At 50.8% G+C, this 11,931-nt stretch overlaps 1 protein-coding gene across 5 annotated transcripts; it reads right to left on the bottom strand.

The window, feature by feature from the left end:
* Window positions 1-83: 83 nt before the first annotated feature.
* LOC122386839 (S-phase kinase-associated protein 2-like) lies at window positions 84-11,675 on the bottom strand. Of its 5 annotated transcripts, none has more exons than XM_043376494.1 (10): window positions 11,407-11,675; window positions 9,415-9,481; window positions 8,680-8,863; window positions 7,481-7,598; window positions 6,725-6,948; window positions 6,151-6,244; window positions 2,690-2,870; window positions 2,126-2,253; window positions 1,525-1,690; window positions 84-1,244 (listed from the first exon to the last, which is right to left on the bottom strand). In XM_043376494.1, the coding sequence occupies exons 2-10, from the start codon at window positions 9,435-9,437 to the stop codon at window positions 1,058-1,060; spliced, it is 1,305 nt and encodes a 434-aa protein (XP_043232429.1). In that variant the 5' UTR covers window positions 9,438-9,481; window positions 11,407-11,675; the 3' UTR covers window positions 84-1,057. The 5 variants fall into 5 exon arrangements, with proteins under 5 accessions (XP_043232429.1, XP_043232428.1, XP_043232431.1 ...); XM_043376493.1 differs by lacking the exon at window positions 11,407-11,675 and adding an exon at window positions 11,348-11,384; XM_043376496.1 differs by lacking the exons at window positions 8,680-8,863; window positions 9,415-9,481; window positions 11,407-11,675 and adding an exon at window positions 8,603-8,638.
* Window positions 11,676-11,931: the final 256 nt, after the last annotated feature.

Genomic DNA, 11,931 nt, shown 5'->3' with positions numbered 1-11,931 from the left:
TTAAAAACCCGCTGATAACGTAACTTAGAAGTCAGATAAGAACACGCAGTGACTGTTGCCAGCCGTGGCAGTAACACACACTATTACTTCCATCCGTGTATTACACGTCTGGGCAGAGGACGGCGGCTGGTCGGACGGCTCCGTGCACAGCCGGGGCCCCGGATACATTACATCACAGTAGGTACACCGGACCCGCCGCCGGGACCGGTATCACAGCGGAACTTTACCGACACCCCACAACCGGGCGCAATCGGTTCAGTCCAGCTTGGCAAGTACAAGACCAATAGAAAACACAATACGAACAAAGAACGGAAAGGAACGTGACACACCCTCAAACGAAAGAAACCCATCGTGGTCACAGGTAAAACATGTAGACCACGTCAAAGACACGCCCATGCGAACCCCGGAGAGAACCCGCTCGTGAAATGATGATCCAAAGTGCATTGCACACACCGGGCACTGGCGCGCCCGTCCACACACAATCCGCTGAAAATGTCAAACGTTCTCCCAGTAGGAATGTGTGCCGTAAGGCACCGCAGACATGCATACCACGCACCTAACTCTCAGAGGGCAACACTGAGCCAGCCAGATAAACTCCTGTACAAATTGTCCTATTACCATTACATGCACTCTCATTCGAAAATATGAGCCCTGTTCTGTCCTGAACAATCATTGGATGGAGGGATGAGACGACCGACCTGCCAGTCACGTCTTTCACATATTCTTCCGCTCCATATCCGCTGTAGTTGGCCTCCCCTTCTCCACACCTCTCGCCTGCAGCTTCTGTTCATTATCATAATTGCAGCCGATCCCCCTCTTTATACGTCCTGCTGGTGCCCATCTAGCTCCAAACCTGCTGCTGCTAGTCTCCCTGTCCACCATCTTGCTGCAACCGGTCTCTCCGGTCCCGCTAAAGCTGCTCCCCCTTTCCATGCCTCCTGCTGGCTGCCGATCCGAACTCAACCCTGTAGACGACCCACGCCAGGGATCGGCCTCGCTGGTCCGGTAAACGATGACTCGTGGCGCAGGTGTAATCTTCCAGCCCTCCACGGACCGCTCAGTCTCGCACGGACCGTTCCCAGATGGATGTGCGTCGTATGCCGACCGTGGGACGCGCCACCTCACTGAACGGCCGCGTGTTGATCTGGAGTTGTGGCAGCGCGCGGCGCAGCGTCTCCACGCCCGATTCGTTGAAACAGTTGTACATCTCCATGGTGCGCAGCGTCTGTAGCCGGCCCAGTTGGCTGCGGGGGAGAGGACGCAGTCAGATAATGGCGCCACAGAGCCCGAGGAGGGTCGGGCGTGTAGGGACTTAGAGGTCACCGTAGCTGGACAGATGCTGGACAGGGGCAGCCAGCCACACACGCACACACATAGACGTTCTCACGTCCCCAAACGCACGTTGCCCAACAACTGCAGAAGTGTTGTACACACTTGGATTGTTTAGGATGATTGTGCCGCCGGCAGGCAACATCATAGCCTCCTACCCTGGCCAATTTCCCTCTTGATTACGGGTGCACTCACACGCAGTTGACAGCCGGGATGTTGTAGCAGCGACTCAGACCCAGACTCTCCACGGCCGGAAGGTGCTCCATCATAGCGTCGAACGAGCCGGCACCGATGGCGGTGGCGTCACTGAGATCCAGCACGCGCAGTCGGCTACCGATCCGCCGCAGAAGCTGCTGTACGTCTGTGACGAGCAGTCAGTGGTTAACTGGTTAGGTAGGGCACTAAACACAGACAGAAGCCAATTCACCGCAGAAGTTGTGCGCATGTGACGAGCAGTCAGTGGTCAGATAGGTAGATCGCCCGCGGTTAGACGGGATGGAACTGAACACATCAGTGACTGCTGACTAGTGGCTAGATCTGCAGCCGATAGTCATATCAGGTGGGCAGATTCGCAGGGGTTACCCCGACGAGCAGACGGCTACCGATTCGCCGCAGAAGCTGCTGGATACATGTAGCGAACAGTCAGTGGGTCAAAATGCGGCGGACAGCGAATACCAGCGGACATGGCGGCTTAAGCCGACAAACACAGTAATGTATACCGACGTACACTTCGACGGAGAGCAGCGAATGCAGATTCATAGACTGTATGTTCTACAAGAGAGGCTGGTGTACGTACGTGCGTCGGTGAGCTCGTCTTTGCAGCCGGTGAGGTTGAGTTTGGTGAGTGATAGGGGTGCAGTGGCGGCCAGCTTGCTGAGCGCGGCTCCGCTCAGATCCGTCCAGCCGAGATTCAGTTCAGACAACCTGCGAAAACACAGGTGCATCAGCTGGGATTCATGACAACTTGCATTAAAACAACGGGTCCGTCAGAAGGGAGTCAATAATTCAGACAACCTGCATAGGTAAAACAGGATCCGGCAGCACGTTCGGTTCTGAAAATTTGCATGGGCACGGAAGACAAAAGCCGTCAGCAGGGATTCTGTCAGGACAACTTGCACGGTGCAGGTTGTCGAGCGGTATTCGTCAGATTCTGTTCAAACAGCCTCAAGTATCTGAAAAAGCCGATAATCGGATGGCGTCTCAGCCCTGCTGTGACCTGTCGAACGGAAGCAGCTCGTTAAGAGTCGCTGTAAGCCAGCCGTGTAGAGCGCCCGTTATACGAAAAGGCTCGATAGCGCTTCGCGATGTCAAGGAAATGGATGGTAGGGCCCGGGAGGTCATGTCTCTAAGTGTGACTCACCTAGTACAGTTGGCCAGGATGCTGCCCAGGCCGACATCTGTCAGTCCCGTGGCCAGCGCCAGGTTGAGCGCCGTCAGGCCCCGGTTGGCGCCGATCGCGGCGCACGCCCGGTCTGTGACGTCACAGCGCTCCAGGCTGAGCTTCTGCAGGGAGCGGCAGGCAGCCAGCAGCTGCTCGATGCCTGGCGGAACGGCGAGACACAGACGTGAGACGACACAGCTCAGCAAGGCGGCACCAGCTGCGGACACTTTGGTTAGACTGACGACGGGCACAGCCAACTCAGCTGTGCCGGCGAATGTTCGAATGTTCGGCGAACCTAGGCGAATGTGCGCAGTTCGCACATGATATGTTAAAATGCAAGCAAACAGTCTGAAATTTTCGCCTCACGGTGAGTGCATTGCATAGTGTTCTCTTCCAATTCCCAAACGCAGATTTCAACTTTTCCTCAGGGAGATGTTCACATCTAAAGGCTTTAACCCAATACTCCAAAAGTTAGTTCCAATTCCAGCCAAATCAAAGTGAATACTGAAGTTAGCAATGAAAGTTAGTGAAGTTGCTAAACTTGAGGGAAGTACTGAAAACTGACCAAATCAAATAACATGCACATTCAGCACACATGCAGCTGCTACCTATACGTTTGAGTGTAGGTGTAGATGTGTACGTAGAGGTAAAATTTACCCTTGTTTTCGATTAGCTGTAAGATAAACTGTCAGACAAACTATTTTTATTGACGGTGCGGTGAGTGTAAACGACAATAAGACACTTCACTTCACCCGTAACTCAATACGTGAGGATCATTGACTCTCATTCAAGCTATAGGGCCTAGAGTGTAGACAATCCATGCAAAGACTTGTGAAGGTTTATTTGAAGGAATGAAAATAATCGGAGATGTTCAAATTTGGAAACTATTGCGGATGAATTGACATTCAAAAAAGGACACAAGCAAATAATTATGGGCCATCTTCTAGAAGCACGAGTGTTCTCGGAACGGACGGAAATGTCACGAAAAGAAGCATAAAAAACAAAAAAAAATAGATCCGGTAGATTATATTATATTTACCGACGTCAGCTTCAAAGTGGGATGCCGCATATGTCTAATCCTTTTCACTTTGCACCGAAACAGCTGGAAGCTATAAGACAGGCAGCGAAGCAACAAAATAAGTCTTTCCTCCGCGCTAAACCCGATATCCTCATCCCGGAAAAGCAGGGATTATTATTCGTGGGACATAACTGGAAATTCACTCGTGTTATACCATCGACAAACACGCAGAGTTTCTCAAATCCCAGCCCGACATTGCCTCGCCGTGTTCAATAACACTTCTCGCTATCCTACAAAGTCCTAAAAACAAATACTGATATTCCTGCCTGATGCATGTTCGAAGCTAGACTTGCTGCACTCGGCTGAACGATAAAATACCGTCCACTCAAGTGTCGCGCCTCGTTCATGATACAGCGATAGTCGTACATAACTGCCACGGAGCTGAGAGCTCAGAGCTCGTCCTTCTGCTCGCTGTCGTCCAGCTCGGCCAGTCGCTTCTTCTCTGCCTCCTCGGCCTCGCGCGCCAGTCGGTTGGCCGTCTCGATCGGCGTCTCCGTGTCCTCCGGCTTCCGGCTGCGCTCGCGTGCAGCCGCCTCCGCAGCAGCGTCCATATGTCCATACTTCTGACAGTAGTTACGCGGCGGATCGCCGAAACACATGTACATCTTGAAACGTTCCGGGTCCCGCTGCTCGTCCAGCCAGGCGTTGTGCATGTTGATTTCGCCAATGTCTTCGGTTACCTCCTCACACCGGTCGGCCAGCCGTCTGGGCCAGGGTCCGCGCGAGTGTTTGACGCCGCCCTCGGCCTCCAGCTGGTTACAGCCGGGCCCGCTGATGTGCCGGTGGCCGTGCACCTCCAGCATGCCGTACTCGCGGAACCGCTGATGCTCACACGCCTCAGACACTAGGTGGTAGATCTCGCTCTCGGTCGGCAGCCGGCGTGTCACATGGCTGTGGAACTTGGCGAACGACAAGTGCACCTGGTAGGCGATGGCCATGCACGTGTCACAATAAAGTGTCAGCGGCACGTGCTTCGACAGGTGCTCCTCGCCCTGCGACTGCGGACTGGCCGGGAAGTCCAGTTTGACGGGACTGTTGTCGGGTGGCGCCAGCACCTCGTACTTGTAGGTGGCCTCCAGCTCCTCGGCGGTCGGCGCCGGCGGCTCGGTGTACTTCTTCTTCTTCCGTTTCTGTTTGCCTCCCTTGGTGTCTGACGGGGCCGGCCGCTCGGTGGTCGGCTCCTGCAGCTGGCGTTCGACGGACGAGGCCAGCGAGCTGCGGTCCACGCGCACCTGATCGTAGCCGGCGGACCCAGCTCGCTCGGCCACATCGCTGGATTTGCCGAAATCAATCAGCTCCAGGGTCTCGTCAGCCTCATCGCTACTGCCATCGTCCGTCTCGGTCAGGTCGGCATCTGACACGACTGCTTCCTGCGGCACGGCAGCTTTCTCAGCGCCATTACCGCCGTCCGGTTCAGGGGAAGGTTCATTTGAAGCCACATCAGATGCTCCACCCGATGTTGATTTGTCATCCTTTAGCACATCGTTATTTGCATCAGTCGAGGATGATCCCGCATCTTTGGATGGTGGCTGGCATGATTGTTGCGCCGCTTTCTTCGGTTGGGTTTTCTCCTGCGGTAAGCTTTCGCCGAAGTCATGAACTGCAAATGTATCATCCTCTTCTTGCAACTTTTTTATGTCCTGTACGGAGGTAGCCTGCTCCAATTTTTTAATGAATTCCCTCGTTTCAGGAAGAATTTCAGATGCGCCTGGATTGGGTACTCGATTTTTCAGCGAAGCCAATGTGGCATGAACAAGGAAGTATACGTGCAACGGTATGATCAAGTTTTTGCAAAACATTTCTTTTTTAACACTGCTGTCAGAACATCTGAGGAAAAACCACGACGTAACAATAACGGTTCAACTTTCCTAACAGGCCACCAAACGTATGGATTACACTTATCAAATGAAGATCACGCAGTTGCTTCTCGCTTCAAGTATCTTATATCACATTTGAAATTGATTTGTATCTTTTATCGCCTCGCTTTTATCGAAGTTATTTCAAATCAATCACAGAGCAAGCAGTCACTGTCACGTGCTAAATACATAAGAGCACTTACAAATATTCACGCTGCCCTAGCATCGCCTAGCATCCTGTGATGATCTTCAGTCACCATGGATGCATATATTTCAGCGGTCATAGTTAGCTCGCAACCTGCAGCAATTTCGTCACTTTGAAGATGGGCGATTATTTTTTTTCGTTGTAAAGTTGCTATCAATGGTTTTGTGGAGTTCAAACAACAAGGAGCGCGCAATCGACGCTCATGAGTGACGTTCACACTAACGTTTCTCATTGGCCATCAAATGCCAGTTGGCGTATACCATGAGAGGTGACGATAGATGAGGGCAGATGGTAGACTTACCTTCGGATGGTACAACAGCCATACTGAGATCCAGAAACATGAGCTTGGCAGAGAAACCAGGAGACGTGTCTGCTGCAAATATCGGCGCCGATACCTGTAACAGATGCCGCAGTTAGCTAGCCGACGAGAAACACATGTATGAGAAAAGGACAGCCTTCAGCCTTTAAGCGCACAGCGAAAGGTGCATCAATCCGCGTCAGTCAATCGGCTCACTCGGTGGAATGAATCCCGTCTCCCGGCGAGAGCTCGGGTTGCTCCGGTGCTGAAAGGGGCACAGCGCGGCTGGTGAAAGCAGTCGGTATCAATGGAAGTTAGAGGCACGGATATTGGGCAGCCATATGGGATCTTAACATCTATCCATTCTCGGAATTTTCCAATTGGACGGCATTGATCAGTATCTGCGCAATAAGCTATGCTCTCAATAGCGCCGTCTCAAAGTTCATCCGTCCACTCAAAATATCTTAGATCTACCTTTATCAAATAAGGGATATACTTATAGATATTCATTGTAAGCCCAGCATTCCATTCCTATTCAGTGCAATGCCACCTTCTGCTACACAATGCCGCGCCGTACCTCCGCCCTGGTGAGCCGCAGCAGGCGCACTCCGCGCTGCACGAGCCGGCCCAGTCCGCCGGCCGGTATCGTCCGTCCGGCGGCGTCCATCCGTCGCCACAGCGTCTCGTCGAACGCCAGCTGGCGCCACCGGCGACACACTCGCGCGCACCGCACCAGCATCGACTTGGACAGGAAGCCGAATATCTTCAGGATGATCTCGTCCGACTGCCGACAGAACGGGTCTGCCGCACCGAGGACATTGGGTCAAGGTGATGCGGGTCTCTGGCACACTGACCTTACCGTGTCATGGTGCATTTATAGGTAGCATAGGCCGTGGCCACACTCGGCTGGGAAGGGTGGCAACGAACTTCCACCTGGCACCACTGAAAATACATAAGTGGCAACGGGAGGTGTCTCGGAGACCGCGCCAGACAATTAATGAGATTACTAATAAATTATACAAAACGCTCCATATCCTAAGTAGCGGTGCTAAATGCGAGTCGGAGAATATTGTAAGCCTGCGAGCATGGTCCTAAACTGACACACTGCGCACACAACAAAAACATTTAATAGCGTACAAGTTCAGTTCAAATGGACCACGGAGCAGCCAGGTTACAGGGAGCCAAGGCACATGGCCACATATTATGAACGAATCAATGCTAAGAATATAATAAAACTATTGATGGTGTGCCACAAAAAGCGATTGAAGTTTAATCATGGCTGGGAGCTATGATTGACACATAACTTCATACATTACATAGCCCTAGTTCATACCGTGAAGACGGAACGATCCGGTGCGGCGCCGTTTGTAGACGAGGAACCCCTCTGGGACATAGCCGTCATCCATCACCGAGTAGGGGTCGACGGCTGGACCCGGGGCGGCGGCCGGCTTCTGTCGGTACACGCAACAGAAACAGCAACTCTCAGAACAGGAGCCACTCGCTATAGGACAACAGCAACAGCAGGTGCGGTGGTTTTCAGCCAGTTATGGCGGTATGATTACGGCGCAATAGTTGCGGTGCGGTGGTGGTTTAGCTATGTTGCGGTAGGTACAGTGGTCACGTTGCGAGGTCACACTGTGATGGCTGCGATTTGATAATTACCAGGGCGGGTTGGCGCCGTTCTGGCTGTCCTGCGGAGTCGACCGGCCTGTAGTAAGTTTGTACCTGTTTGTACGTGCCCTGTTTGTACCTATCTATTGCCCTACCAGGGCTAGCGTGGCGCCGTTCTGGCTGTCCGGTGGAGTCGACCGGCCTGTAGCTGCATGTGTAAGTTTGTACCTATCTAGTTTGTACCTACCTATCTATGTATTTCCTTACCAGGGCTGGCGTGGCGCCGTTCCGGCTGTCCGGCGGAGTCGACCGGCCTGTAGCTGCATGTGTAAGTTTGTACCTATCTATTTCCTTACCAGGGCTGGCGTGGCGCCGTTCTGGCTGTCCGGCCGAGTCGACCGGCCTGTAGCTGCATGAGTAAGTTTGTACCTGTTTGTACGTGCCCTGTTTGTACCTATCTATTGCCCTACCAGGGCTGGCGTGGCGCCGTTCTGGCTGTCCGGTGGAGTCGACCGGCCTGTAGCTGCATGTGTAAGTTTGTACCCATCTAGTTTGTACCTACCCATCTATGTATTTCCTTACCAGGGCTGGCGTGGCGCCGTTCCGGCTGTCCGGCGGAGTCGACCGGCCTGTAGCTGCATGTGTAAGTTTGTACCTATCTATTTCCTTACCAGGGCTGGCGTGGCGCCGTTCGCCGTTCTGGCTGTCCGGCGGAGTCGGTAGGCCTGTATCTGTCCCTGTAAACCCGTACGTTTCCTTACCAGGGCTGGTGTGGCGCCGTTCTGGCTGTCCGGGGGCGTCGGTAGGCCTGTATCTGTCCCTGTAAACCCGTACGTTTCCTTACCAGGGCTGGCGTGGCGCCGTTCTGGCTGTCCGGCGGCGTCGGCAGCTGTATCTGTAAGCCTGTATCGGTTTCCTTACCAGGGCTGGCGTGGCGCCGTTCTGGCTGTCCGGCGGAGTCGGTAAGCCGCTGCTGTCGTCCATCAGAGACAGGCCGACGTCGTCCAGAATGTCCTCCGTCAGCGACTCGGTGTCGACGCGCCACCGGCCGCACGAGTGGCTGCTGGCTGAGCGACGCTTTCGGCTGACCGAGCCGTCCGCGCAGCTGGGCGGCGGACCGGGCCGGTGGGAGGCGGTCAGACACACATACACACAGACAGTCGGCAACACCCCTAGACAGACAGGCGGTCAGATCAACAGCCAGATACAGCAGACAGCCGGTCCGACCCACAGAAACAACCAGACCCAGACACACATACACAAGATGGTCAGACGGTCTGCAGTGTAAAACTTAATTCCATCGTTGATTTCGAGCTCTGAGGCCAGTTTAACAGAGATAAAAATCGCCGGCTGCCAATACCTTTATTTCTTCAAGCCCTCTGCATGTTACACAGACTATGCCAAAAAGCCCATGTTTTCGCATCAGCAGTTATTTTCGCGTGGCTGGCGAAATTATAGGGTGCTTTCATGCAAAAAAAAATCACAGCCGGCGATTTTCCAATTGAAAAGGGTGATTGCAAACTATCTGGAGCACTCTTTCTGAATGCCAGTGTTATTAGACACCTAGCCTCCTCATACAAAAGCTTCCTGATATTCTTTTTAAAAAGGATACATATGAGCATGGATAAAATAAAAATAAAAAGCATATGGACATACCTGCCCGCATCTGATGTGTTCATATTGTTCAAGGAGTTTGTGAGCAAGTGAGCAATCTCAGGTTGTCCTGAAACGAAGAAGTGATGGGTAAACTGTTGAAGATGTCTTAATATCAATCTTCCATGACAGCTTCAAGCTCTGAGTGAGACAACATCTGATGGACCTATTTATGGAACAATTTACCCTGCATCATTTGCCATACTAAACATAGACAGGTGCATCAAAGGAATTAATTAATAGTTACCAGTCAATGCCAAACAATAGCGTGACAGTTTCTGGTCAAATGTCAAAAGCAGTTATTCACATCAAAATGTTTAATATGCAGGCTCTAAAAATAGTAAAACTAACTAACAGGTAACAGTTACAGGTAAATGTTAGTATTGGTTTACATAAAGTTCAATTAAAGTTATGGCCACAACTTTCACTGGAGGTACAATTTATCATTGTTGTTATGAGAAACCATTCTTCAACACACTGGGGAGTGGGGACACAATGGGAAACTGAGATGAGATAAATCATACAACTTCCATATGCTGATCTGTGAAGCTCTGTAAGCCCTGTCATGTTCAACAGTGTAAAATTGGGATTGGTCATACCTCACAACACATACTAGCAAATAGTTACCTACCCTTTTCCCTCATGGTGAAAAACTGAATGATTTCCCACATATTCACACATGATACCAAGCTGCTCCCTAACATGTTTTGGAATTGAAAAGCATAAAAACAATAGCGAAGGGTCATGATACTACTTCCCTTGGCCAAGTGGGATCAAAATATGTTATGGTCTTCCTAAACCAAATACCTACCAAGCCTAAACCTATGGGTAATTTAGTTAATAAAAATGACACCAGCAATCATTCTTGTTGATCACACATGATCGTAACTCATAAGGAGTGCAAAAAAATGCAGCTTTTCATTTAACCTTTATTAAGCTGAAAACTTTAGACCATGCTTAAATAACTTTTGATTGATATGCACCTATATACACATCTAATAACTTACATGTGCCTAATCAGTGTTTGAATTTATGGTCTTGTTTTGAAACTTAAACAATATTTTGTTTGACTTTTCTCTAGCTATGTTGGTAGTCCATTTTTCAATATGCAAGGTATCTTTAATGATCCTAAGCTACTAAGCCAAGTTGATTTAAACATGATACCCATCCCTTGGGCCATGCACTGACCAATTCAAATAAGGCAATCAGTCGGTCAGACCAGTTCGCAGTCCCTATAATACCTGTAACATGTTCTGGTTTGGTGACATTATCGTGTGAATAGTGCACATGTTCTGAGGAAGCCTCTTGAATAAGTTATCATGGTTTTGGGCTTCTTTCATAAGATTCTGGAACACTTCAATGAAAAATAGTATTTATGTCAAGTATTATTTCATAAATCCTCTTTCAAATTTCAACTCCTGCAAGTGTTTACACCGTAACATCAGCCAGCCTGCATGTAATTTCTCATGACGCCACGCGGCCACCTATACCTATTTCCTTGGGGTCAGCCTTAACCTACTAGGCAAATCCAGTGGTACCAGAGAGGAAGGCGACTTCAGAATTTAGAGGAATATCACCAATCCTGGAAGGGGTATATAATGTTATACTCATTGGAAACTTAAAAAAATGAAGGCACTATAACATGTGTTTACAAGCCTGCCCAATTGCTGTCTTCTGTCCAAATAGACAATAGTAGGCATGAAATATACACAAACCACACTTTTATCATTGAGAAATATCAACTAGAATAAGGTAACTAGAAATAAGTGGTTCTCAGGCAAAAATGCAAAGCACCATCGATGACTGATGACCGATGACTATGGTGAGGATGCGCCCCGGCCTCTCCATGTCAATTTTCATTATTATCATGCTACTGAGGTTAGTGCCATGTTATCATAACTGCAAATGAAAACCACATTAATTTCAACACATAAACCTTCTGTCATTATATTTTCTAGGTAACTCAAAATGGTAAAATCCTTTCAACCAACTGACCTTTCGACCGCGACGCGTCTCTCTCCCGCGCGCGCAAACAGCTCGCATTTGCAATGCGCGCCAAAGATCAGCTGTTTTCAAGGTCTCAATATATTCACTCTCACACTCGGAATAGATTTCCCTCAAACTGTAAATGACGTCATCAAAGAACCAGGAGGGCTGTTCACGGGCCCTGTGTGCGGTCGGACCGCACACAGCCTCCAAGCTCCGCCCACTGCGTCCCTACGTCAGCCTCCCGTCACCGCACACAGCGACCGCTGTGGCCGGTCGGGACTGGCCACAGCGGACCGTCCACCGCACGCAGCCGTGACGTCAGAGCCGCCTACCCATCCCCTACCCCCACGCCTGCTGGACGCACCGCACACACCGCACGCAGCAGTGTGCGGTGCCCGTGAACACCCCTAGGGTTCTGACTTTGTGAGCGGGTGGACTCTAGTGCTCAAAACTTTTATGTTTAAAATGCTTTTTGGTTGATTAACCCGCGCCCCACTGGGGGGGGGGGGGGCTATTTATAGCCCCCCCTCC

This window comes from Amphibalanus amphitrite, unplaced genomic scaffold (assembly GCF_019059575.1).
Source record: "Amphibalanus amphitrite isolate SeventyFive unplaced genomic scaffold, NRLGWU_Aamphi_draft 000264F_arrow, whole genome shotgun sequence".
NCBI lineage: Eukaryota > Metazoa > Arthropoda > Thecostraca > Balanomorpha > Balanidae > Amphibalanus > Amphibalanus amphitrite.
The sequence above is the reverse complement of the archived record's forward strand: the minus strand, read 5'-3'. Positions and strand labels throughout refer to the sequence as shown.